We start from the raw sequence: 27648 nt of genomic DNA on the forward strand, positions 1-27648 counted from the left end.
AAAAACACGGTTTATATATGTGCATATACGGTTATGACAGCCTAACCAAATACACACTTTTAATGAGGATACAAATCGGAGACACAATGAAATGTTCAAGTATAAACACAAAACATAAGTCGAAATATGTAATAAAGTAAAATAAAGCTAATTCAATCCCATATCATTTAGAAAATAAAAATACATAAACGGTAAAATCAAATGTAGACATTGAATTAAAACAAAATATATCGGGGAAAATCGTCACGCTGTTTCAACGCATAATTTGTTTACAAAAAAATTTCAAATTCCTTAACAGACACAAAAAAGTAAAACCAAGTGGCTCATATTTCGGTTTTGAAGCGATACATTTTTAAATCCCTACCAGAGGAAGTTGTTGAATTTCCATTGGACATTGAACGCATCTCCATTTTCCACCCATCAAACTACTCCAGCGCGTCTTTATGACGTAATGTCACATGGTTTCGCTTCGTCTCTCTATCGTTCGAGCTTGGATTTGCTAACTGAGCTAACAAATTTCACTTCTTTTACCCTTTTTAATCCAGTAAAGCAGTAACTGGCTGATTTAAAGAGAAATAAAAGACGAAGATATTTCCCCCTAAGTAGCGGTGAAGTTTCTCTCCGCTCCGGGAGAAAAGTGTGGTACGTAGAGGCGCGTTAGCTATAGCGGTTAGCCAAAAATTTGGGCCTGTTCTGTTGTTCGGGGCCGCGGCGACACTGTCCAAATGACGCATTGTCCCTCTTTTTGTACCCTAAATATGTTCCCGACATGTAGTTGTTAAACGCACATTCACTTGTTCTTTCTAGTAAGTGTTTCATATAACTTGATATCGTTGAATCGGCTCATTGTGCACGTGCCAAATGGGGCTTATTTTAATACTCCGTTGATACAATAATTCAGTTGTAAAATTGTGTTTTAATGTGTCGGCTGATGAGCGTCAATCTCACACAGACGTGAAAAGACAAATAGACAAAGAACTGGTCTTATCTAATGCGTGCTTTACCAACACACCTATCTGCCTGTTTTGAATTATATTTGAGCCAAAATGGCGTATTGATTCGCATCGCAATTCGTAGTTACCCAATCAGTTTTAGAATGATTCAGTGCGTGAAAATAATTTCAGTCATTTGAGGGTATTCGCACCCCAACTCAAAAGGCCACGCCCCTTTAACCCACACAAAATTCTACTTCTTGTGATTGCCCTCATGTTTTCCCCTTTCCCATGTGCTTCAAACAGTGACCTAAACCAAGGTTTTACCTCTTTAGAGCCGCCATGTACAATGGTATCGGCCTGACCACTCCTCGGGGCAGCGGCACCAATGGCTATGTGCAGCGCAACCTATCCACGCTGCGAGCCAAGCGGCCGCGCGACGACCGCGACGGCGAGCGCGACGAGAAGGACCGCGAGCGGCTGGAGAGCCAGCTCAACCGCCAGCCCAACGCCGAGATCCTGGAGCACCAGAGGAAGCGGCAGCTGGAGGTCGAGTGCGCCAAGTTTCAGGACATGATGGAGGAGCAGGGGTGAGAAACCTTGACGCGCAATTGGCCGACGACGCAACTCGTTGGTGGTTGGCGACAAATTTCCGTCGTTGCCAGTCTTATTTTTAGTAGCAGTGTAATGATACATGAACTTGAATTAATACATAGATCGGTTAAGTACAATAAATGGAAATAGAAATTTGATTTGAAAAGTATACTACCATTATTTAAAGAATTGATATTGTTTCGTAATGTATTGAAGTTGGTCATTTCATGATATCTTTTACCTAAATTTGATCTAGTCCCCTGCTTTAAGCCTCTTAAAAATACATATGAATTTCAAAGTTGGTGATTATCTTTGTTACAAATTAAAATGACACTTCTACTTCGGCACTCGGACATAATTATTCACTCACAAAATATTCCTAAATAAAAAAAAAACCGGTATTGGCACGTCACTATTTAAATCCGAATGAACGTGTTGTTCAGCCCGACTCACCTTGCTGACATTTACAAGTGGTGAGCGCAAAAGGCCAATGCAAAATGGTTCCATTCAAACGGACATTCCCGATTCCTCCAGAAGTTGTTTTGCAACATTTTTTCTCCATTGAACCCTGCTCTCCATTCGGTGCTTCAGATACGACGCGGAGGAGATCGCCGAGAAGGTGAACAGCTTTCGAATGATGCTGCAGGAAAAGCATCAGCCTCCACCAGCTTCTGGCGACAAAGCCAGGTAAGCAAATATTCCTAAACCTCCTGGCAAATCTGAGCCATTGTGAATTTAATGTAGCCAAAATCATATCAAAACATGTGGTGATTTAAAAAAAAAAAAATTCAACAGATTGTCAGTTCACTATTTTGTACTGGCACATTAATTTCTTCTCAACTGAATCTTGGTCCTGAAATATGAGTTTAAAAATGCTCTTAAAAAAACAGCGCAAGAAAGTCAAGTTAAATTATTTCACTTGGGTTTTTAAGTTCTTGCCGACACACTCTTTTGAAGGCATTGTGAGTGAAGCTTAGACTTAAAAAAATCTGACAATTTAACATTTCAATTAGTGGGAGCAAGTTCTTCTAAATTAACATTTAAAGGCCGCGCAGTTCTGCTTACTCAGAAATTGAAATCCACCCCTGGAACTTGATAATAAAAATGAACACAACTAATTTTAGTTCAAAAGAATTGCTGTTCAAAATAAACCCGCTCTGAAGCAATTAAAGTGAAAAATTGGAGTTGAATTGAACTTGAAGTCAAACTGCGGTGCAACACCTTTATACAGATCATATTCCATCTATTCTGCTAGATCAGGGGTCGGGAACCTTTTTGACAGAGAGCCATAAACAATTAATATTTTCTAATGTTATTTCTTGAGAGCCATTTTCGGGATTGAAAAGTAAAAATATATGAAAGTGGGATTTTTTTATGTATTTTTTGTCATTTCATCACTTTTAACGTACAAAAAGTCTCTGAATTTTTTTGACAACATTGTTATGCAGTGGCTAATAAATCAGTATCAATGATGTCATGCATGCAGAAGAGTAATAAAAAACTAAATTATGATTAAAGTAGGGGTACAGGTAGTGTCGACACCGCAGTGACGCTCTTATTAGTGCGTTCGGGACTTAGTTCTCTCACCAATGATTTCCATATTTTACCTCACAGGTTAGTGGAGAGCCATATGCCCCCATGGAAAGAGCCACATGGCTCCCGAGCCATGGGTTCCATACCCCTGTGCTAGATAATCCCCCCAAAAATTCTCAACACGGACGCCAAACAATGTCATTTTTCACGAGCGTAGCGTCCGTTTGCCCTGTGCAGCGTCACCGAAACCCACGCGCTAGCTGCGGCCAACCAGGAGAAGAACAACCGCCTGCGAGCCGCCTTCGGAATATCCAGCGACTACGTGGACGGCTCGTCCTTCCACGCTGACCGCAAGGAGAAGGAGAAAGAGAAACGCGAGCAGGAGCGTCTGGAGAGGGAAAAACAGCAGGAGCAGCAGAAATACACGTGAGGACAAAACCTTCATTGCCTTCATCTCGGGAGCAACCTTCCTGTGACTTGACAAGGTCGATCCCCGCAGGTTGGTGGAGGACTCGGACGAGTCGGATTCCCCGCCCAAAAAGCGCAGCCGCAAAAAGAAAAAGAAGAACAAGAAGAGAGCCGGGTAAGCGGAGAGCAAACCGAATCACGTTTGTGGCCGCTAGCGTGACGACTGACACATTGCAACAGCCAGAAAATGCACAAAAGGGAAAATTGGAACGTGTTGCACTTGAGTTTCAATTGAATTCTGGGAGGAAATTTTATTTCATCAGAGACCGACAGCAAACCTTATAGTGATATTAAAATGTTAACGTGATATAAACAGTTATTCGGATAACAACACCTGTATTTTTCAAATTATATTGTGCAACTGAAGCGCTTTCTTTTTTCCCATAAATTGACTGCTTTAGTGTAATTAATGCATTTTAACTCTGGCCTTTCCAATTTGTTTTATCTTGCAGCTCACAGAGTCCGTCGCCAGCTGCTCGCCGAGAGAAAAAATCCAAAAAGAAGAAGAAGAAACGGTACGTACATTAGAATCCATTTGTCCCGAGTTTGACGTTTTAACTCTTCGCATTCTCACGTCTTCAGAGAATCTTCAGACGAAGATGACGACGACAGGTACGAATAGGAATGAATATTTGGACCGGTGTCTTTCCTCTGTTGTTTGGTAAATGTGCACCTTCTGTTCTTCAAGTTCCTCGGATGAGAAACAGAAGAAGGCGTCAAAGAAAAAAAAGAAAGCGGCCAGTAAAAGTCCGGCAAAAACAAAGACGGCATCGCGGCGCAGCGTCTCGTCTAGTTCGTCTGGCAGGTGCGCGTAACCTTTAGTCCGCATCAGTTTTACTGACTTACAGTGACGCCGTAGTCGGAAAAAAACGGCGACGTGGGTGTCTAAATGCCGCGTAACTAGTAATTTCTTCAAAATATTGCGTAGCCGTTCTCTGAACTTCTCATCTGGATGTTAACAGTCCCTCACCAGTGCGCTCACGTCAGCGCAAGACGCAGGACGAGAACGGCGGTCGGAGGCCGCGATCTCCAGAAAAGAGACGAGGTCGCGGTGAGCCAAGTCCACCACGGCGTAGAGGAGACCAGGTATGAATTGACGATGCACATCAACAACCTTCCTATTTTTGTCAACGACTTGGCGGGTAAACGACATAAGGTCTGTGACCGCAAAACTGCATTTTGGATTGCGTAATCTAAGATCCAACATGTCATAGGCTTCATTTTAGCTTCTTTTGCAGCACATTGTCACCTGCCTTCCTTTTCTCTCTGTCTTATAAGGAGAAAGAGAAAGAGAAGACAACAGCCTCCCTTTCCAGAAGGAAACGAGACTCCTCTTCCCCGTCCTCCCCTCCGCGGGCGGAGCGCCGAAAAGAGTCCGAGCGGAGCAAAGATAAACCCAGCGAGAGGCGGCGTTCGCGCAGTAAAGAGAAAGACAGGAGCAAGAGGGACAATGAAAAGGACACCCGGAGGAGGTCCACGAGCAAAGAAACGGACAAACGCAGGGGTGGGAGATCACCCAGTCCAAAAAGTGGAAAAGACAAGGTGGGGAGTCGAGAAAAGCACGACCCGGCAAAGAAGTGTCCTCCTCAGAGGATGAGACACGACTCCTCCTCTCCTTCGCCCCCACGAGTGGACGTGAGGACCGGTCGCAGCAGAGGGGAAGAGAAAAACGCCGGGAAGCGAGACGCCCGGACCGCACGTGACTCCTCCTCCTCTTCCTCGCCTCCCAGAGCGGACGTAAGGAGGGTTCGCAACAGAGGAGACCAACGAGAGGAGGAGCGGAACGTCGCCAAACGGGACGCCGGGACCAGACGCGGTTCCTCCTCGCCACCCGCGGCTGGAAGGGGTCGCGACAGGGGAGCACCGCGTGAGGAAGCGAGGCGAAACGTCCGGGCCAAACGCCGTTCCTCTTCAACCTCGCCCACCAAAGTGGACGTCGCGAAGGCTCGTGGCAGGGGAGGGGACGGGAGCACGGATAAGCGGAACACCAGGCACGACTCTTCGTCCCCGTCTCCCGGGAGGAGAAACGGGGGAGACGCGACGCAAAAGCTCGCCGCAAAGAAAGCGGACGTGTCTTCTCGTCCTCTATGTTCTCGTTCGCCGCCCTTGGACGAACGCCGAGAAAGGAGCCGAGGAGGCGGGGGCGGGAAGTCCGACGAGACCTCGGCTCTTCGACAGAAACCCAAGCGCGGGAAAAGTAGTCCTCCAAAGAAGCGGGCGCAAGAAGAAAAAGACCTCAGTAGCGACTCCTCCTCCAGTTCCTCCTCCTCGTCCTCCTCGTCTTCTTCGTCCTCCTCCTCGTCATCCTCGTCTGAAGACGAAGAGCAACCCAAAGTCGTAGAAAAGAGAAACTCCACTTCCGCCGCGGCGGCCTCGCAAAGGCACGTCGCCAACGGGCGCGGCGAAGTCTCGCAAGAACCGGCAAAACGGACGGAAGACCTGGAGAAACGGCCAGGGGACAAAAGGGAGCTGCCGAGTGGGAGGCCCCGCTCTCCCGTGAGCCACAGAGTCACCCCGCCCAGGCAGTACCAGGACCCCCTGCCCTCCTCTGGCAGAAACAGCCCACCCCAGGCCCGCTTTAGGGATCGGACCTCCAGACGCAGCAGCTCCGGTACGAGGAGCCCGAGGAGGCGGAGCCCACCACTCAGGTAGGAAGTGAACCCATTGGCCGCCATTCATTTAAAGGGACAGACAACAGCGCGTTGGTTTGATGACGGAGACGTCCAGTCTATAGTTTGACTGGTCATCCATTAGGGTTGGGTGATGTCATGCTCAGAATGACTGGAAAAGCAAATTTGTAATATTTGAGTGCCAAAATTGCATTCACTCATTTTCATTTTTGGACACGGTCACCATTTCTTATGACCTTTGAGGGAGTTGGTCCCTGCTAAACTCCTGTTTTCCACCCTTGGAACCAGCGCCGGTGCTAAGCACAAGCCTCGTTGTAAAAAGAGGCCATTGATAGATTTGTGCATGTAAAGATGGGTATTAAAATGATGTCACGACAAACTGTATTTGATTGGCTAAACTGCCGTATTTTTCACACTATTTAATAATGTGTTTCATCCTTTTGTCTCCTAGGGTCCAGCGCCCTCCTTTCTCACCGCACAGAAGACGGAGCAGTCGCTCGCCTTTCAGGAGGCAAAAGAGTCGCTCGCCACCGCCAATTTTGAGGAGGCGGATCAGTCGCTCGCCAGTGAAGCGACGTGCCAGTCGCTCGCCGGTGAGGAGGCGGACCAGTCGCTCGCCAGTGAGGAGGCGGACCAGTCGCTCACCAATCAGGGGGCGGACTAGTCGCTCGCCAATCAGGGGTCGGACCAGTCGCTCGCCAGTCAGGAGGCGAACCAGTCGCTCGCCAGTGAGGAGGGGGCCCAGTCGCTCGCCAGTAAGGAGGCGGACCAGTCGCTCGCCAGTCAGAGGGCGGGCCAGTCGCTCGCCGGTCAGGGGGCGGGCCAGTCGCTCGCCGGTCAGGGGGCGTGCCAGTCGCTCGCCGGTCAGGGGGCGGGCCAGTCGCTCGCCGGTGAGGTGGCAGCCTAATCGGTCGCCAGTTAGAAGGGAGCCCAGTAACTCGCCTGCCAGGAGGCGATCCAGTCGCTCACCCGTGAGGAGGCGGACAATTCGTTCCCCTGTCAGGGGGCAGCCCAGTCGCTCGCCTGTGAAAAGGCAGCCCAGTCCCTCGCCCGCGAGGAGGCAGCCCAGTCCCTCGCCCGCGAGGAGGCAGCCCAGTCGCTCCCCCGCGAGGAGGCAGCCCAGTCGCTCCCCCGCGAGGAGGCAGCCCAGTCGCTCCCCCGCGAGGAGGCAGCCCAGTCGCTCCCCCGCGAGGAGGCAGCCCAGTCGCTCCCCCGCGAGGAGGCAGCCCAGTCGCTCGCCCGCGAGGAAGCAGCCCAGATGCTCACCTTTGCCTCCAAAAGACAGAGTGCCGCCAATCAGTCGCTCGCCTTTGGCACCGGCGAGCAAGCGTAGCGCCAACTCACCCAAGGCCTCCCCGGAAGCCGCCAGGAAGCCAGACGGCGAAGGCAGACAAGAGCAACCGGCGGCCGGCCGGCCCGGCAGATCCTCGTCCTCGTCATCTTCCTCGTCTTCATCAGACTCCGACTCCTCCTCGTCATCCTCGTCGTCTTCGCCGCCGCCGAGCGGAAAAGACGAAAAGCCTCCGGAGCGGCAGAAGACGGAGCAGCAGGATTACGAGAGGAGAGCGCAAAAAATTCCCAAAAGCTCGCCGACCCGTCCCGAACACCGATCGGAGCACGACGAGTCTTCAGGCTCCGCCCGCGTGAAATCGCCGCCGCCGCCTTCGGCGCGACAGGAAGCGGTGGCCAAGCGCGGCCTCAATGGGAAAGAAGCAATCAAGAAAGGAAGCCGGAGCAGCAGCTCATCTTCGTCATCTTCTTCCTCCTCCTCTTCCTCTTCATCTTCGTCCTCTTCCTCCTCTTCAGACAGCTCCGACTCAGAGGCGCAACCAGCAAAAGGGTACGCGGGCAAACGGGAAGTGCGTGGTCGGCCGACGCAACTTAAATTGACTTTTTTTTTCTCTTGACAGGAAAGCGCAAGTTCAGCACCCCCGATCGCCGTCTTCCTCCGACAAAGACATGAGGTGAGGAGTTCGAAAGACGCGTCTCGCCGGGAGGTCCGAATGAACGTGTTGGCGTTTTGTCTTCCCCGCCAGCGGCGGTCGTCCCCGGAGGCTGCCGGCCGACTCCCTGCGAGATTCTCGCTCTCTCAGCTATTCTCCCCCCCGACACATGAGAGAAACGGCGACCTCGTCAGAGAGAAGGTCGCGAGGTCGGCCTCGCTGAGCACCCGCTCGGCTTTTAATCTGGACAAGCTCCGCCTTCGGGACGGGAAGCGACGATGCGGCGGGCGATAAACGACGCTTCCCCGTTGTTGCCAAATCCCACCGTGGGCGGCTCAGGCGCGTTGTGTAATTTGTCATATGACTCGTCACGTGACTCGGTGTGTTCTCGTCATTGGTTCGCTCGACTTCCTCGGTTCGCGTCACGTGACGTTGTCGGTTTCGTTCCTAAAGATGGTTGAATAAAGTTATCTGTACATTTTAATGACCTGCGCTCGATCTCCTTGCTTTCATACAGCAGTGCGAGCCAACAGCTGTCACCACGTTAGCATCTTTAAAACAAGTGTTTTAAAAGTATACTATACTTGAAATACGTTGATTTGATGCTTTCTGCCCCAGCACGTGATGCTGCCTTCACGTACCCGTAAAATATGCAACATTCATTTTATCTAGTCGTTTGCATTAACAGTAAAAATCGATTGGACATCTCGCGCCGTGATGTAATATACAATAAATGATAGGATATAGGAATATACAATGGAAAATATGGTACTCAAAACGGGAGGGTAAAAAGCTATCTGGTTTGCAGTGGCGGTCCGTGCATTTTCTCGTAGCGCCTTCAACGTATCAATCCAACCCTCAAAAACTATTTTATGGCTATAAAACCTCTACTGCAGCTACAGCTGCGACACATAAAAAATAATCAATAAATCTGCACACAAATGGGGTAAAATCCACTTCCTAGCAGCATTTCATGATTAAATACAAATACTGGAGCTTTTCAGACATTACAACCGGGCCGGGGGGGTGATTTTCCCGGGAAAAGACAGCAATGAACGTCAATGGCGTACGGGCAAACATTGCCTGAAAATGGGGTAAAACCGTAAAATCCAGCCGAAAACAGCATTTATTGATTAAACACAAATACTGGAGCTTTTAAGACATCAGAACCAGGCCCGGAGTATCATTTCCCAGGTAAAAAGACAGCGATGAACGTCGATACGTCCATATACGTTCATACGTGAAACGGCAAAAAAAAAAAATGCACTGCCACTGTTTAAATGTCTAGAAGTAAAAAACAAACACTAAAGTGCATGTCATCAAAATGTTCATAATGTGCAATACTGCATTTTAAAGGATTAAAGCCCAACCAAAAAATATTTACAGCTCCCCCTACTAACTAATGCACGTTATGATGAAAACAATGTGTTTTTTTAAGTATGAATGCCCAATCAACACGTATTTACAGCCCCGCCCCACCCACTGACTAATGTGTGTCTATTTTTAATAGGCGTGGCTGAGGTCACAGTTCAAATAGCTGACGTCAAACCCCAAAATGGCTGATGAGCCGGAAGGCAACACGGGCGTGCACTGCAGAGCAGCTCAAAAGTGACGATTTGCCGAAGAAAGCCTGACAAACTTCTCGCAGGACGATGCAGTACATTCGGTACGTTGTCATTTGGGGATTTCGAAGCCCCAGTTCTCGTCTTAAGAGTGATAAGAGCATGATTGGTTGACGTGATGTAGCCCCATGTGTGTGCAGACAGCAAAATGTTTGCAAACAAATTGGCTACCTTGCGTTACCGATTGCTCTTTGTTTAAAAAGAAATCATTCCATTGTGTGTTTCAGTCCCTCAACGAGCACAGACTGCTGGGAAACATCAAGAATGTGGCCAAAACGACCAGAAAGGGGCATCTTGTCGACGCCCATAACAAAGTGAGTCATTTTTAAATACTAGTTCCGATTTTCTCTAGCCGTGTAATATTTAAACGTCAGCGTTCAGTATTCAAGGCTTTGCGCAATTGGCTCGTTTTTCATCATGATACATTCAACTTTTGAATGAAAAAAAAAAACTAGTTTGGTGTTTTTTTAATAGCAAAAACCTGTGGATAAGTCACCCACACAAATGCCATTAGTGGACGTGTAAGGAATAAACAGTAATCCCTCGATTATCGCGGTTAATGTAGACCAGACATGGCTGTGATAAATGAAAAACTGTAAAGTAGGGTCATCCGAATTGAATTTAATTTAAAAAAAATACTCTAGTGTCAAGTGTAGGAGTAGCTTCTGCTTGTGAGTTTCACATCTTTCTGAACTTACAAATAATAAGCGAACATAGGCTTTGTCATCATACCCAGATAACTGTATGACGAAATTGGTAATTGGTACAAAAAAAATTCTGCCATGTAGTGGAACTGTGCACTCAAATAGATTATATACTTTTACCCTGTTAACTTTCTTAAAGACCTCAGGGCTTGGACCGTTTCATTTTTAGTTTTAAATGTGGTTTTGACAAAACCTAAGTGAGACATTTATTCAACAATAGTGCAGGTACCATTTTTGACTAATTTAAACATTTTTTTCCTTGGCATAAGAGAAAAATGGAAGCTTTTTGGATATTTATTTTTTTAAGAATGAATGGATTTGAAATAATTGACTGAAAAACTCTAGGCAGAAGTAGGATTTATTTATTATTTTCATTTCAATTTGTACCTTGTGGGCCCCTGTCCAGTGTGTTTTCTATATTTCCCACCACATCAAGATCCTGATTATTTGTCCGTGGAGGAAAACATGAAAAATTGACTGGATGGGGGCCTTTAAAGACTTGGATCATTTTTTTAGTCTCTCTGCAGCAGACCATCAGGAGTATGTTTAATATTGCCTTTTGCAGTGTCCGAATAATGGGTACCCTTTTGATGTTTTATAGAAAAAAAGCTAAACATAGGAGTTTTTTAAAGTTAAATTTGACTTAATTAGGCCCTAGTTGGTATTTCTTTTTTATGTAACTTAATCTATTGTGCCTTTACCCCTTTTTGTTTTCCAGAGTTCCACCCAAGGGGGACAAGGTTTCCTACCTATGTTGAGAGGCTGACGCAACCATCTCCAAACTTTTTCAAAATAAAAGGTAAGACCTTGTGAATGGTTTTTTATTTAACTTTGTGTATTGACCCCTTTTTTTTTTGTTTTCCAGAATTCCACAGGGGGGACAAGGTTTCCTGCCCATGTACAGATAGGCTGACGCACCCCCTCATTTCTCGGTGCTGGGGGTTACGCCAGAACCTATCTCCAAACTTTTTCAAAATAAAAGGTAAGACCTTGCGAATGGTTTTTTACTTAACTTTGTGTATTGACCCCTTTTTTTTGTTTTCCAGAATTCCACAGGGGGGACAAGGTTTCCTGCCCATGTACAGATAGGCTGACGCACCCCCTCATTTCTCGGTGCTGGGGGTTACGCCAGAACCTATCTCCAAACTTTTTCAAAATAAAAGGTAAGACCTTGCGAATGGTTTTTTACTTAACTTTGTGTATTGACCCCTTTTTTTTGTTTTCCAGAATTCCACAGGGGGGACAAGGTTTCCTGCCTATGTACAGATAGGCTGATGCACCCCCTCATTTCTCGGTGCTGGGGGTTACGCCAGAACCTATCTCCAAACTTTTTCAAAATAAAAGGTAAGACCTTGTGAATGATGTTTTACTTTGTATTGACCCCCTTTTTTTCCCAGATTTCTACCTGGTGCCAGGGGGAGTGTCTTTGTCCATTCTCCAAAGTTTTTCAAAATAAAAGTTTTTAAATGTATACATGTGTTTGTCTTTATCTAACAAAAAATGCAAGTAACAATGCAGTTAAAAAATTTATTTACAGGTAAACATTTCAAATTTAGCATACTTAGTTGGCATTACATTGAAGTGTTGATTGGTGTAGTCAGTCTTTTCTCTGGTTTGTCCACCTGTAGACATCAGACAAAACATTTTAGTTAAAGGTTCACAAAATCTTACACTTTTTGGAAAATACACTTTGAAAATAAAATTAGAAAAAAAACTGGGAATAAACAGAAGAAAAATGAAAAAGCTGGGGGAAAAACACTTAGAAAAAATACTGGGGGTATATACACTTAGAAAATAAAATTTAAAAAAGCTGGGGGAATAAACAGAAGAAAAATAAAAAAGCTGGGGGGAAAACACTTAGAAAAAAAACTGGGGGTATATACACTTGGAAAATAAAATTTAAAAAAAGCTGGGGGAATAAACTGAATAAAAAGATGGGGGGAAAACACTTAGAAAAAAAACTGGGGGTATATACACTTAGAAAATAAAATTTAAAAAAGCTGGGGGAATAAACAAAAATAAAATGCTGGGGGGAAAACACTTAGAAAAAAAACTAGGGGTATATACACTTAGAAAAAGAAAATTTAAAAAAGCTGGGGGAATAAACTGAAGAAAAATAAAAAAGCTGGGGGGAAAACACTTAGAAAAAAAACTGGGGGTATATACACTTGGAAAATAAAATTTAAAAAAAGCTGGGGGAATAAACTGAATAAAAAGATGGGGGGAAAACACTTAGAAAAAAACTGGGGGTATATACACTTAGAAAAATTAAAAAAAGCTGGGGGAATAAACAGAAGAAAAATAAAATGCCGGGGGGGAAAACACTTAGAAAAAAACTGGGGGTATATACACTTAGAAAATAAAATTAAAAAAAAGCTGGGGGAATAAACACTTAGAATTCCTGCTCTAACATTAACTGAGATCCTTCTCACCTTAAAGATTTAGTCAAAGAGCTGTGGAAATGAATGGCCAGTGATACATCACCATGATGATTTTGGCTTTTATTTAATTTGGATTTCAGAAGTACAGAGACACCATATGATTCAAGTGGGCAACTTGCGAGGAAGATCTCTCAGGCCTGTTGCATGCAAAAAATAGCAAAAGTTAGAATTGAGATTCAACTTTTGGGGGGAGGGATAGTTTTACCTTGATCTGGCCCAGACTCCTCTTCTATAACCTCAAGAGTGCTCTAGGCATGCTAGAAGAGCTGCATCTTGGTGCTAAACAGGGAAAACTTGAACACACAAAAAGCATAAGTTAGCATACATAGAGCCTGGAGATTCAACAGATAGGCTTACTTGTTTTTTGGGGGAAGTAGTTTTATCTTGATGCTAAACAGGGAAAACTTGATTTAACCAAGGTATTTGGGGGTTGCCAAACAATTAAGAAATCTTACAAGAAATTTAATAAATGATCAAAATAAAGAATGAAAATTAGCTAGCGAGTGCCAAGTGCTATTTTTCCTTATCCAGACAAGGCGATTAAATATACAGACTGACGTTAACAGCTAGGACAAGGGTGTCAAACTCGGGTTGGTTCGCGGGTCGCAATAACGTCAACTCGATTTCACGTTGGGTCGGACCATTTTTGAAATAATATTTTGATATTTTTTTCTATTTAAATTGGATTAAAAAAAACTATCAAAATCCCTAAATATTCAGTTTTTATAGATCTAAAAAAAATGTTTGAGCTTTTTTTTCTTCATGAGGGAAAATATCTTCTAATAATTTGTTTTTCATTTCAAAAGGAAATAAAATATTTTTGGGAATATGTTCAATATTAGCATGGACAAGAGAATTTTTTAAATATATTTATTTTTAGATTTTACTAAATGCTTTTTGAACTAAAAACACAAAAAGGAAAAAAATGGATTAAAAAATTACAACTATTGATTTAAAAAGGGGAAAATGGAGAAATATAATATACATGTATAATCTTCATTTGAATTTGATCCTAACAGAAAGTCGGCACTCATGATTTACTTTCTCGGACCGCACAAAATAACGCGGCGGGCCAGATTTGGCCCCCGGGCCGCCGCTTTGACACCAGTGAGCTAGGAGAAAGTTGGCTTAATAGTTTTGTATACGGCGATTAAATATACAGACTGACGTTAACAGCTAGGAGAAAAATGGTTTAACAGTTTTGTACAAGTGATTTTTTGTAAAAACAACCATTACAAATCGGCAACGATTTAGACCTCGCAATAAAAACTATCATTACTTACAACACAACAGCAACTAACTAGAGTGAGCATTTACCCAGCAAACTATCGGTTGATGTCTCAGAGTTATTTGATTTAATTTAAAGTCTTGCTACACGACTCAATGGAGAGAAAACGGATAACAGTTTTTTTTAAGTCAAATCGTGACGCTATTGCTAATGCTAACTAGTAACATACGGCCCAAAGCCCAAACTTAAATTTGCGACGGTGTGTTAAACCTGGCATTAAACTAAGAGATTTGTTGGCATTTTGGGCTCAATTGATTGCTGAAAAGTCTCCTGATAGCGTGATAAAAACGCATTTAGGCCAGTGAATTGCTCTACTCCTTACCTCGTTGGCTTCTCGGCGACGTCTGCATAGGAAAGGCTTGCCAAAAGGATCGGTTAATGCGCATGCGTTTAATTAACTCAGCTGCTTCGACAATAGGCGTAACCACGCCCATATTGTCCCCCCACATTGAAGGCGGAAAAGATGGTGGCTTGATTACCGCACTCCAAGAGGTGGTTTGTCCTCCCAACTCATTGTTTTGAAGATGACGTAGATGAGTCGTGAGTTTTGTGGCCTTGATGCTATAAAACAGTAAGTATAATAGTAAGCCAATTTCACCAAATATTGAGTAATATTTGACTTAGTATTTTACATCAACTCACCATTATTCCAAGCCATCTGACTCCATTAAAAGTTTAAAATTTGACACACAAAGAATGCTTGGTTTGTCTGTCGCCATCCATGACAAAGAAGTGAAACTTTCATATCCTCAAACTTGATTGACAGGCTATTTACTATACATCATATCAATGAAATTGCAGCAAAAAATGTGCTAAGGATTGCCAATATCAAATAAATCGACAAGATTTAATGCTAATTTGGTCAGCTATTTATATGACAAACGGGGAACATGAGTTTAGTTTGTTACATACATATACGTCTGTCTTCCGATAGCGTGTGATCCGAGGTTCATTGAAAGCATCGCGTGATGCTGAAATCGGCTCATCAGGTGTGGTCGACCAACAACAATTATTTCACGTTAAAACGCTCATCTTTTTATTTTCCACTTTCGGAGGAAGACGTTACCAAATCCAACAAGTTGAGACGAGCAGACGACGCTCATCTAAAGTGAGTTTGACGAATTTAGACGACTTATGTTTCGTAAATCCGCGTCAGGTCCGTTTCTGGCCTGCGGACATCAAACACTTCCAAAGTCCGACATGTAAACACTGTCGAATACTTGTACCTCCTCCATTAAAATTAATAATCGAATTTAGAGTTTTGCTATTGACTTTGCTGGCGAACGGAATGCTTTCGGTTTCTCGCCGCCGTTCATGACTCAGTAAGATTGCAGCAATCGCGGCGTTAAAACTCTGGTGACATGTTGGAATTGTGGACCAGAATGTTTTAAAACGTACAAAACTTAAGCCGAACGGAATGTCGACGCGAAAGGGATCAATTGGGGCCCAGAATAGCAGGAAAAACGTTTTATTGAGTCAGTGAAAGCGTTTTTTGGTTTAAAACTGAATGAAGTTGGGCTACAATCCGGAAGGTGTGTTGTGTCGTGACGTCATTGTTGTAGTGGGTTCGATTTTGTATACAGCAGTGCCAGTCAGCAGACGTGATCACGTTAGCATCTTTAAAACCAGTGTTTTTACTTTATTTGTCTATTTTTTGAGAATTAATATCCTTGAAATATACATTGATTTGATGCGTTCTGCCCGAACACGTGATCCATGGTACGTGATGCTGCCTTCACGTTCCCATGAAACTCTCAACATTGATTATATCTAGTCGTTGTTTGCTTAGTTCTCAGTTTTAAGACGCAAATATGAAAACGTCATATTCATAACGTAATGACTTACATAATTGACTTTTTTTGGGGTCCACAAGTTTAGTGAGAAGTTACGGAAATGTCGACCTCAATGTCACGGTTGACTCATCACCGACGAGAAAACTTTATCCAGATTTAATGTTCCTATTTAATTTTATGAGGAATATAAACTGGCGAAAGAGTGGATTAAGATTATTATTTAAAGATAAAAAGATTTAAAAAATATTCTTAAAAAAACGGAGTTTAACAATGCTTTCATTGTTGGCAATGACATGCTAGCTTTGTTCTCAATGATCGCTACTCAAAATGTGCTTACAATTCATTTAGACATTTCTAAATATAAAGTGTGCTAAACCCCTTATTTCGTTCTAAGACTGGTATCGAAACACTAAAACAGTATGACGGCTCAGTTCGTTTTATTAATATTACTGTATGTATAATTTTCATTAATTTTAATCCGCTCTATGGCAAGGCAGAATAGTATATACTTTAAAAAGTCATCTTTTAATGCACGAGATTACCTTAATCTTGAAGTGCGTTATTAGTTCACTTTCAAAACCTATAATTTCTATTATAAAAGCAACATCTGTGTGTTTTTTAGTGAGAAGAATTGAAAAAAGAAAGAAAATCTCAGATCTAGTATGTGAAACCTGTAATGGTACCTTGTTCATGACCTTAAATGGCCTCTTTTCCAAATAGAACATGGTTTAAATATTTGCTTCTCTATGGTAAAGATTTGAATGTTGACAAAAGGTCTGTTCTTTGATTTCAGTCTATTTGGAAGCAGGAATCTTGTGGCAGAAGAAGACCACAGAACTTGTAGACCTTCACGAGGCTCCTGAACGCCTCCATCATGGAACTTGTCGGGAACATGAACATCTTGTAGTAAGTTGCCCGTCGCTCAGCCATTGAGACGGAAAAGCAACACGATGCCGGACACAGAAAGTAAGTGAAGTAAGTACATTTTCTTTATATCCTGGGAGCACTTTTCAAAAGTAGGAAAAAGTGCCATAACCTCCAACGTCCATTAGTTGCACCAAATGGTGGAAGTGAAAAAATGAAAATATCAACAAAATAACCCAAGACTTGCTCTAAAATGGTAAAAAAAGGGGATTGGGCAATTCCTCGGTCAACAATTGACTGTCATTTGATTCATTTGAAGTTGTTTATGAAATGTGTCCCCTTATTTTTGGCCATCTTCTTTATCTTCTCAAAGTCAAGTGCTGATCTCTTGGCGTGAGGAGGAGGGGCGGCGTCTGACCGATTCCCAAATTTGACTTGGGCATTCCGTTGAGAATGGCGGCAAAGGATTACAATCATCTCTTCAAGCTGCTCATCATCGGCGACTCCAGTGCGTCTCCTCGCGCTTCCGTTCGGCCTTCCGCGTTGGCATTTGATGTGTTTTTCGTCTTCTTCTTCTTCCAGATGTCGGAAAAAGCAGCCTGCTGCTCCGCTTTGCTGACAATTCCTTCTCCGGTGAGTTGGACGCCGCTAGCCCGCCCTTCGGCCACCGGTCAATTCATAATGAGTTCATGGCGATTGCTCTCCTCGCCGCAGGAAGTTACATCACCACTATCGGCGTCGACTTCAAGATCAGGACGGTGGACGTGGATGGCGAGCGTGTCAAATTGCAAATCTGGGACACGGCCGGACAGGAGCGGTTCAGGACCATCACGTCCACGTGAGCACCCGACAACGCTTTTTTTTTTCTCTTCATATTTTGGGTCTTTGTGCCTACTTGTGGTACCCATACACATACATACACACATATACATATATATATATATGTGTATATATATATATATATATATATATATATATATATATATATATATATATATATATATATATATATATATATATATATATATATATATATATATATATATATATATATATACATATACATATATATACACACACATATACACACATATACACGTATAGATATATATATATATACATGTATATATACGTATATGTATGTGTGTATATAGCCAAAGTGCAGTGTACTTCTTGATTTTAGTTCACACCTGTGGGTCAGGCAGGCGTGGCTTCCATTCCCGCTGGTCACGGCAAGTATGGGAGAGTTTCTGTGACCAGTCCCTTCAAGGATTTGTGACATGGAACATAAAAGTAATGTTTAAGAGTAATGGGAGTCTAAAATCTATCACATAACAAATATGAATTCATTCATTTTCCATACCACCACCAGCGGGAATGGAACCCACGCATGACCGCACCAAAGTCAGGTGAGTGAACCCCTACACCATGAGTCGGCACAACTAAATTCAATGAGTAGACAGTACTTCAAACGTCAGAGTTTCTTATCGTAATGATTGAAATTGGTCAAGACAACAGAAGGCATAGGGCCGCCTCGTGGTGTAGGGGTTCACTCACCTGACTGCGGTGCAGGGCGTTGCAGGTTCAATCCCCCTGGTGACCAGTCCCCCCAAAATGAAAGTAGTGTTTTAGAGTAATAGGAGTCTAAAATCTATTCCATAAAAAATATCCATGCACTTATCTTCCATACCACAACAATCCAGAGTCACAATTTTGATGCCACCAGCGGGAAGTGAACCCGCACAGCAGTTAGGTGAGCAAACCCCTACACCACCAGGGGACTATTTCTTGTTGTTTCAACCTCAGTGTGACAGGAAACTCTGGCATTTGAAGTATCTCATGGTGTATCTTGGGGTACCACTGAGGCACAGGCACAATTATAGCTCTTAGGTATTTATTTATTTTTGTTTATTTTGCAGGTATTACCGCAACACGCATGGCGTCATCATCGTTTACGACGTGACCAATCCGGAATCGTTCGTCAACGTCAAGCGCTGGCTCAACGAAATCTCTCAGAACTGCGACAGCGTCTGCAAAATTCTCGGTCAGTCCGCCGTGCCGCATCGACATGAGCTCCCTCCAGTTTCCCCTTTGACCTCGTTTTATCCCCTCGGCTGGCATTGACGCCGCTAGACGTCCAATCCTTTTGACTGGGAGGCTTGGCAGCGATTATTCAATGGGTTTAATGGTTTTTAAATGATTGTGGGCCACCCCTGTGCAGTTTTTACAGTTTCAATTGTCCAGTGACAAAAAAAGTACACTATCTTAATGGGTCATAACGGTGAATTTGTCTTATTTAAAGCAGTGTTTTATCATGAATCATTTGGGGAAAAAATGGCGCTCAAAGTTCAATTTTACTATCGAAAAAATATGCAGGAACCTAAATTGAATTATTTTAGGACTTTAATTGAATCTTCGTTTCAGTGGGCAACAAAAGTGACGATCCAGCCCGGAAGAAGGTGGACACTCAGGACGCGCAGCGCTTCGGCGAATCGGTTGGCGTGCGCGTGTTTGAGACCAGCGCCAAGGAAAACATCAACGTGGAAGAGGTATGTGACTTTTTTGCTATCGTTTTTTTTTGCCAAGTCAAGTGAGACGCCTTCTTGGACACCCGCAGATGTTCATGGCCTTCACCCATGCCGTCCTGCGGGCCAAGAAGCAGAGCCAGAGCCGCGCCGAGCGGGAACGTGAGCGCGAAAAGGACACGGTCAACATCAACGCGCATCGGGAGCGAGACCGCCGGAAGAGAGCTAAGAAGTGTTGTTAAAACTGGCTATTTTTTTTCTTCTTCTTCTGTCCACCTGACGCAACCAGCTAGGGCCACACACCAAAAATACTAGCCTTTAAGTAGAAATGTGGATATGCTACCAGAAGAACTGACCCAATACGCTAATTCAACTCATCTAAAATATTAAATAATTAAAACTAATATTAAAAATACTTAGTAACATTCCTATTTTTATGCTTCATTAGCATTGATGGTAAGATGTCAAATTCATTTGATGCCGACAGTGGCAGCGTACTTTAATTGAATTCATAGTGTGGCCCTGAACTAAAGCCCCATGAACTAAAGCATTTGCATCTTGTTACCAACTAAAAGCCTCACCGGGGATAAAAAATGGACCTGAAGGCAACGTCACCCCAGTTTTTGGACTCATGAGCGAACAAAGACGGAAGACGAACAACACGTTTATTTGCACTTACTGTACCACAAACTAGCAATGGACACTAACGTGTGAACCCGTGGCTTTTCTTTTCCTTTTTTTTCTTTTTTTAAAAAAAGTGGTTACCTCGCAATCATATGAATAAAGTCTTAAATCCAGAACAAATGGTTTCACTAGGTAATTGCTCACATTAGCTTTTTGCTAGCCGCTTTGAAATGCAAGTGAAATGGGCACGCAGTCTTGAACGCAAAATGTTTTTTTTTTAGCTTCACGTTAGCGCCATTCTAACCGCTCGGCCTCCTGTCACACGGTCGCACATCTTCAATCCCAAAAAGGTTTCGGGTCGCTAGTCAATTAGCTTTGTGCCTCACTTTCCAATAAGGTTTCAGATGGCCAGTTATTCAAAGTTATCTTAATGCTACCTTGCTGTGCCGGAGCCTCAGGCGTTCTTGGGCAGCCGGTAGACGCCGGACGACATGAGGAGCTGATGCTCGGACACCTTCCGCTGCAGGAAAGCCTCCAACTCGCCAACGTCCATCTCGGTGACGACGGGTCCCGTGGCCACGAAGAGGCGCAGCAAAGAGTGGATGCGCTCCAGCGTCATGCATTCCAAGTTGGTCAGCATGGCCTGCACGTACGCCCAGAACAGCTGGCAACACACAAGCAAAAGTGCCTTGACCTTCTCCATTTGCCTTTTATTAAATACAACTTTCTTTAAAAATTACAGAAAATCAATTCCTTAAAAGGAAAAACTATGCTTTTAAGATTTTTTTTTTAAATTTAATTTTAAAACTATTTTATTTAATTGTTTTTTAAATAAGGGGATAATTAATATTTAAAAAATAACAGTAAATAGAGTAATTTCCTTGTTAATTTTTGCATTTAATTAAAACAAAAATGTTTTTTTAACATTTCAGTTAAACAGGTATTCAGTCTTTTTGGATGTGTTGAATTTCCACTGAAAGCCAAAATAAAGAAAGGCCTTCTTACCTGCATCTTCTCCTCCTTCTGCTGCGTCTGCATGGCGATATTGGAGTCGCGCTCGTCGTCGCTGTCGACCACCACGGCGCCCCCGCGCTCCGTCTTATCCTTGCAGGCGGCCGCTCTCTCCTGCACAGCGTAGCGTCCGCCGCCTTCCTCGCGAATGACACCCCACTGCTGCCACAGCGCCAACTTTCTGTGCACCGCCTCCGTGGCCACGCCCAGCTGGGCGCTCAGCTCCTCCGCGCTCCACTCACCTGGAGACGCACCCGCTTTGTCATAACCGCCATCTTCGATGCTCAAAAGCGAAGAACGAACGGGGGAGACCCACTTTTGTCCTGGAAGAGCAGGATGATGGCGGCGTGCAGGGGCGACACGTTGACGTCGCTGATGGTGCGGTCTTCCAGTTCCACGTCCAGCGTGACCGTGCCCAGTTGAGGCTTCCAGCTCAGCGTCCTCATGGCCTGATGTGCAAATACAGCATAATCCATTTTTATATGTATGTATGCATGTATGTATGTATATGTGTGTATATATGTGTATTTATATATATGTATGTATATATGTATATGTATGTGTATATATATGTGTATATATGTATATATGTGTGTATATATATGTATGTATATATGTAAATATATGTATATATACATATATATACATACATATATATATATATATATATATATATATATATATATATATATATATATATACATATATACACACACATACATATATACATATATATACACATGTATATATATATATATACACACACATGTGTATATATATGTATATACATACACATATATACATACACATATATACACATCTATATACACATACATATATATTTTTATATACATTTATATACACATATATATATATATATACATACACATACACACGTGTATGTGTGTATATATGTATGTATGTGTATATATATATTTACTTTAAATACCAATATTAAAGGAATAAATCCAGACCAAAAATTAGATATTTAGAAATGTAAAAGCAAATATTTGGTATTTGGTTGGTTTTAGATCAGGCAATTTCAACTTAATATTTTACAAATATTCAAATTTCATACTTATAAATGATTATAAAATTGATGTGATTATTTTTGAATGTCAATTGTCAACCTGTTTGTGACTGCTTGGCATCCAAGCAACTGCGCATTGGCCCAAAATGTCAACCGACATCCTTTTTTTGGCTTCCATTGACAACCCCATCGATGGCATTGTTCGTTTTTTCCGCACAATTTTTTTTCATCTAAATGAAAGAATTGTTCAAGAAAAGCGATCCCAAATGTTGAATTGGTCACCTTGAGCTTCTCGTATCTGCGCGTGTAGGTTTCGGTGGCGCGTTGCACCAGCGGCGGCATCTCCATCTTCTCATCCTTGAGCTTGGGCCAAAACTCCGACGACAAGATAATGGACGACAGCCAGGGGGCGGGCGCCGACTCCGCCCCTTCTTCTCGGGGTGCCGTCTCTTCTTCCTCGCAGATGTTTCCGTTAATGCGGCGCGAGTCGTCCATGTCCTGCGCGCAGGACAGTCGATTATTCTTGCAACAATTTAGCCCAACATGTCATTATGACTTACCGTTATATTATTTTTTTGGGGATTTACATGGAAATGAATGTACATAACAACAAGATAGCTTAGCATTGTCTTCATTTTGTGGTAGAAAAGTTGGACAGTGAAAATTATGGAACTTGATCTGATTTTCAAGGACACAGCCAATTTGCCGCCAGCCCTTCCCTGTTCAAACGGATCGGACGTCATTGAGTTGACCTTTTCCTACCTTGAGCATGACCTCGCAGTAGTGCATGTGGGATTCGCCGAAGCGAAGTTTCAGCAGCTCCACGTTCCGGATTTCCCTGCAGACGTGACAAAAAACAATGTCGCGTTCGCTGCCGTTGAAAAAAAAAAAAGCCGGCGCGTACCTGGCGGTGTTGTAGTTGGGCATTTGAAGCAGCCTGTCGGCCAGCACGGTGCGGTACTCGTTGATGAAGATGTCCTTGCTGCCGTAGATGCTCACCAGCAGGCTGATGATATCCGACGAGCGCCGCTTGGAGCCCGACTTGTCTGAAACGACAGAGGCTGACGACGCGGGACGCCGGGGAGAAAGACACGGGATGACCCACCGGCCACGGCGTCGGTGGGGTCCGGGGTCCAGCCCTCGGGGTCGCCGCCTTCCTCGTCGCTGTCCTGCATCTCCAGCGTGACCGGGTCGCCTCGGGAAAGCTCCGACGCCAGGTCGGCGCAGCCCGTCACCGCGTCTCCCGTCAGGCCGTCCACGATCTGACGTACCGTGTCCTCGCGGGTCCTGAGCGGAGACTCGTTTGAGACGGAGGATTGACGGCGATGCGCGTGTGTGTGCGCGCCACGGACCTGAGGTACTTCCTGATGGGCTGGCAGGCGACCTGCAGGACCACCATAGACGGGTCCAATTCCCGCAGGGTCTTGATGGCCGAGATGTAAACGGTGAGGATGTCCGACGTGTGGACACCTGAGGAGAGGACACTCGTTATAATGATGTTACGAGCTAACAATGTTTGGATGTTTTGAATTAATACAGAGATAAATATTTGTTTTCACTGAGGACTACAAGGATGTCATTTTCATTTCATTTTGTAAATAAAAAAAGTTTTTTTTAACTGAAAGAAATGATCTTGCATTTATTTTTAAATAAATCATTTTGCAAAAGAATTTGTAGAATTATTTTGTGAAAATAAATTAAAGAAAAATATGTCTTTAATATATTAATACTTCAATATTTTTTTCCTTCATAGAAAAAATATTTTAAAAAGCAATAATCTTTTTTGTTTTTAGTTTGAAAATAAATACAGAACCATTTACTATGAATTTATAGGCTGTCAATTGAAGTGATAGGATATTTAATTGATCACTCCTTAATTTAAAAAGAGCATCGCTCACCAGGGTGCAGCAGGCGATTTTCAAAAGTAGACTTGAGGGAAGTGAGGAGCTGCTGGCGCTGGTTGGTTCTTTCCAAGCAGAACTTGAGATCCTGGATGGCGGCTTTGGATTCCGGGAAGTCTGCGAGAGAGTCCCGTTTGTTGGGCTAATTTTGCCGTACGCGTGCATGTGTGCAACTCACCTCTGATAATGCTGAACAACTCTTCGATGCGCATGTTGACGTAGATCCTGCAGAAGAACTGATGCATGTGACAGCGCCAGCGCTTCAGCGCCGAACCGGCCTCGACGTCGCAGCCCCCCTGGCCGGAAAACACCTGACCCAGCCAGCCCACCACCAGCTCCAACCACTGCGGGCAACAATAGGGCGACTGAATAGTAACCTGGGAATGTCCAGAAAAATGCTCCATTGCCGCGGAAACCGATCCTCAATCTCCGGACAGCAATTCTTCAAAACGTCTTGTTTTCCAAGACATTCATTGAACCAAACGATGAAGTACAATTTGCATTGAAAATGATTCAGTCAGGCAAATAAAGGATGTATCTTTTCCACCGAGTGCTATTTGACAGCGACTATAAGCAGGAGTGATGAAAACTAAAGTATTTTCTCGCATATAAGCCGTAACTAAAAATGTTGTTATATGTAACAAAAAAAGATGACCTTATCAAGGGCCGTGTGCGGTCGTTTGGTCGCCCGGACCCAAACAACGGGCGACCAAAAGACCGACGACCAAAACACCGGCAACCAAAAGACCGGGTACCAAAAGACCGGGGACCAAAAGACCGGCGACAAAACAACTATGCATCAATAAAAGCCAACAATGGCCCTGAGCAGTTTCATTGAGCGGACATGTGAGTGTATAAGAGTTTGTATGTATAAGACTTGTCCCTTTAAGAGGCTACGAACAAAACACAATAAAAGTATGGGAAATTTGGAGCTTTTCTTTAGCCTAATAATTAATAGGGCATTAAGTATGACTAAATAATAATTCAGTTTGTATTTAGGGAATTTGAGCAACGATTTAAATGGTAATTATCAATAACCTTCCGGGCGACCAAAAGACCGGCGACCAAAAGACCGGCGACCAAACGACCGAGTACCAAGGGATGCGGCTTATATGCGCACAAGACTTACAGCGTTGCTATACTCTTTCAACAGTAGAAGTCGGCAAATTAACATTTACTATGCGTTGGTTCTTTTCTGTTTTGCAGTAAGAAAACAAGCATTGAAAAAGTTTAAAACCGATTACCTCCTGAAAGTCATCCAGGAAGGACCTCTCGAACTCTCCGCGGCAATGTTGCTCCAGCCACTGCTCGATGAGTCGGTGAAGGATGGCCGTGATGGCGTCGCAGCTCACCCACTCCAGAAGCTCCAACCCGGACCTGGAAATAAAGAAATAAAATCAAAACAGACCCTCGAGAGTCCGCTTCGCTGTCGGAGTTCACGCTCACAGGATGCGGCTGAGCTCCAGTACGTGTCGGAGAGCCTCCTGACACCAACAGTCTTGGGCGGGGACCCCGCAGCCGCCGCAGACGGCGCCGTCGGGACCCCGCTGGGGGCCCTGGTGCTTGATGTAGATGGAGAAGGTCCTGCCGTAGAAGTCCAGCACTCGCTCTTGGAGGAGCTGCGACGGTGGGAAAAGGAGGAGCCCCCTGATGATGGTGAAGGCACGTTCGCGGAGGGAATTATTCTTCATTTGGGGCCCACCAAGACCTCCCGGGGCCTCGCCTTGCCACGCCCCCAGATGCTCCAAAGCCACTAAAAGAAAGATGATTTTATCCGTTTTACCGCAATACCAAAAAGGATTTTCTACATTGTACTGTAATTGTATATAGGATGGTGTTTAACAGAATTGTAAATCCTTACAATTATCTAAAAAGTACCATATTTTCCAAACTAAAAGTCACTTTTTTGGCTAGGCCTGCGATTTATGTCTTATTTTTTTCACTCTGAGTGCCAACAGCTTATGTTGTATATTATGGGCTATAGTTATGCAAAAAAAATGTTAATCTTTAAGATTAACAGATGCTTATCTTTACTGTATTTTTCTATAATTTTAACGTATACTGCAGCTTATATATTTTTCCTCTTTCATTGTGCATTCTTTGGCTCGTGCAACTCAGTCTGAAAAATACCGTAATGAAAAGAAATACAAAATATTTGTAATTACAAATCAAAGAAAATTATAAATTTTTAATCATTAAAAACAATATACTTATGTTGACGTCATCATACTTATGTTGACGTCATCATACTTATGTTGACTTCATCATACTTATGTTGACTTCATCATACTTATGTTGACTTCATCATACTTATGTTGACTTCATCATACTTATGTTGACTTCATCATACTTATGTTGACTTCATCATACTTATGTTGACTTCATCATACTTATGTTGACTTCATCATACTTATGTTGACTTCATCATACTTATGTTGACTTCATCATACTTATGTTGACTTCATCATACTTATGTTGACTTCATCATACTTATGTTGACTTCATCATACTTATGTTGACTTCATCATACTTATGTTGACTTCATCATACTTATGTTGACTTCATCATACTTATGTTGACTTCATCATACTTATGTTGACTTCATCATACTTATGTTGACTTCATCATACTTATGTTGACTTCATCATATTTATGTTGACTTCATATTTACATTGACTATTGACTACATATTATGTGTGGACTTGATGATGATGCTTTAAATCTCATTGTACCTGTATAATGACAATAAAGGCATTCAATTCAATTGTGATCTAAATCCTTGAACTATGGAGACGTTGTTCTGGATTTTGGACACTTGCCACTCCTGGGAGGATGACACATCTATTCTCAAGCATTTGACTGATAAGGCATTTTAATTACCAGACTTGCTAGAAGTTAAAAAAGGGGGAATTTGGATCTTTAAATAAGTGCACTCAACATACCGAGAAAGGGCCGCAGGCTTTCCAGCAAAGCGTGGAAAGCAGTGAGGAGAATCCGAATGCGAGCCTTCTCCTCCTCTTCCTTCTCCACCTGCTCGAGTCGGCCCCAAAACTCGGGGACGACGGTGGACGATAAGCGCATCTGCAGGGTCTCCAGGAGCCAACTAGCCACGAGCTCTGCGGCCCCCTCAGAGCACAACACTTCCAGGCAGGCCGACAGCTTCCCATCTTCGGCCCCGCAGCCCGCTAACATCTACAAACACACTCGTTAGCTGCCATTGACGGCGGTATACGTCCAATCTAGCTGGACAGCGATCGTACGACCCTCCCATCATCAGGTGAATACTCACCATAGTTGCCGTGACAGTTTCCCAAGCTTCTGCTAACCTGAGCTCGGCTTCGCAGGGAGAAAATTCAGCGGACTCCATCACAATTTCCTCCATTTTGACACGAGACTTCAAATGTGAGCTGGGTGAAAAACTTGGACTTTGTATGGCGCTACGTTAAGATAACGTTGTTTTGAAGTGACCACGCCATTGCTTCTCCATCCCATTTGACTTTTCTCCGGTTTTGCTTCTTCTTTGTTTGATTTCATGCAAATTGGCGACGGAGACGGACACAGTAGTGCCCCTAGAGGTTGCTTTTAACACTTTGAAATTGGTTGGATTTATTTATTTTATTGAAAAACTTTTTTATTCCGTTTCATTTTTAAACTAAATTGTAAAAATATCACATTTCCTCCCTGTTTTATGTTAATTAATTAATTTTAATTATACAAATAAAAGCATTTCAATTGAAAAAAATAA

General features: G+C 43.4%; 3 protein-coding genes and 1 long non-coding RNA gene across 6 annotated transcripts; 3 read left to right on the top strand and 1 right to left on the bottom strand.

Moving 5' to 3' along the window:
• The first annotated feature begins 422 nt into the window (after window positions 1-422).
• srrm2 (serine/arginine repetitive matrix 2) lies at window positions 423-8584 on the top strand. The gene is made up of 13 exons (XM_077619145.1): window positions 423-642; window positions 1268-1522; window positions 2118-2213; window positions 3297-3485; window positions 3559-3642; window positions 3980-4042; window positions 4110-4139; window positions 4216-4332; window positions 4490-4613; window positions 4806-6175; window positions 6609-7997; window positions 8068-8121; window positions 8194-8584. The coding sequence occupies exons 2-13, from the start codon at window positions 1275-1277 to the stop codon at window positions 8321-8323; spliced, it is 3894 nt and encodes a 1297-aa protein (XP_077475271.1). The 5' UTR covers window positions 423-642; window positions 1268-1274; the 3' UTR covers window positions 8324-8584.
• Window positions 8585-9616: 1032 nt separating this feature from the next.
• LOC144088657 (uncharacterized) lies at window positions 9617-11897 on the top strand. Its single transcript, XR_013304914.1, has 7 exons — window positions 9617-9766; window positions 9950-10036; window positions 11145-11225; window positions 11292-11408; window positions 11473-11589; window positions 11654-11770; window positions 11824-11897. It is a non-coding gene; the product is annotated as an uncharacterized LOC144088657 (long non-coding RNA).
• On the bottom strand, window positions 11894-27458 carry anapc2 (anaphase promoting complex subunit 2). 2 transcript variants are annotated; one of them, XR_013304911.1, is made up of 19 exons: window positions 27193-27458; window positions 26846-27095; window positions 25350-25656; window positions 25148-25280; window positions 24082-24247; window positions 23901-24020; window positions 23355-23472; window positions 23108-23289; window positions 22907-23048; window positions 22765-22840; window positions 22285-22500; window positions 21289-21421; window positions 20967-21214; window positions 20399-20625; window positions 18003-18075; window positions 14478-14716; window positions 13073-13160; window positions 12859-13004; window positions 11894-12048 (listed from the first exon to the last, which is right to left on the bottom strand). XR_013304911.1 is itself a non-coding variant. In XM_077619159.1 (14 exons), exons 1-14 carry the CDS (start codon window positions 27283-27285, stop codon window positions 20416-20418), a joined length of 2394 nt encoding a protein of 797 aa, XP_077475285.1. In that variant the 5' UTR covers window positions 27286-27457; the 3' UTR covers window positions 19986-20415. The 2 variants fall into 2 exon arrangements, 1 of the variants encoding a protein (XP_077475285.1); XM_077619159.1 differs by lacking the exons at window positions 11894-12048; window positions 12859-13004; window positions 13073-13160; window positions 14478-14716; window positions 18003-18075 and having other exon boundaries at window positions 19986-20625; window positions 27193-27457.
• On the top strand, window positions 15095-20082 carry LOC144088654 (ras-related protein Rab-35). 2 transcript variants are annotated; one of them, XM_077619185.1, is made up of 8 exons: window positions 15095-15263; window positions 16742-16923; window positions 17186-17320; window positions 17395-17445; window positions 17527-17650; window positions 18732-18856; window positions 19237-19361; window positions 19430-20082. In XM_077619185.1, the coding sequence occupies exons 3-8, from the start codon at window positions 17266-17268 to the stop codon at window positions 19577-19579; spliced, it is 630 nt and encodes a 209-aa protein (XP_077475311.1). In that variant the 5' UTR covers window positions 15095-15263; window positions 16742-16923; window positions 17186-17265; the 3' UTR covers window positions 19580-20082. The 2 variants fall into 2 exon arrangements, with proteins under 2 accessions (XP_077475311.1, XP_077475312.1); XM_077619186.1 differs by having other exon boundaries at window positions 16742-17320.
• Window positions 27459-27648: the final 190 nt, after the last annotated feature.

Source organism: Stigmatopora argus, chromosome 14, assembly GCF_051989625.1.
Source record: "Stigmatopora argus isolate UIUO_Sarg chromosome 14, RoL_Sarg_1.0, whole genome shotgun sequence".
NCBI lineage: Eukaryota > Metazoa > Chordata > Actinopteri > Syngnathiformes > Syngnathidae > Stigmatopora > Stigmatopora argus.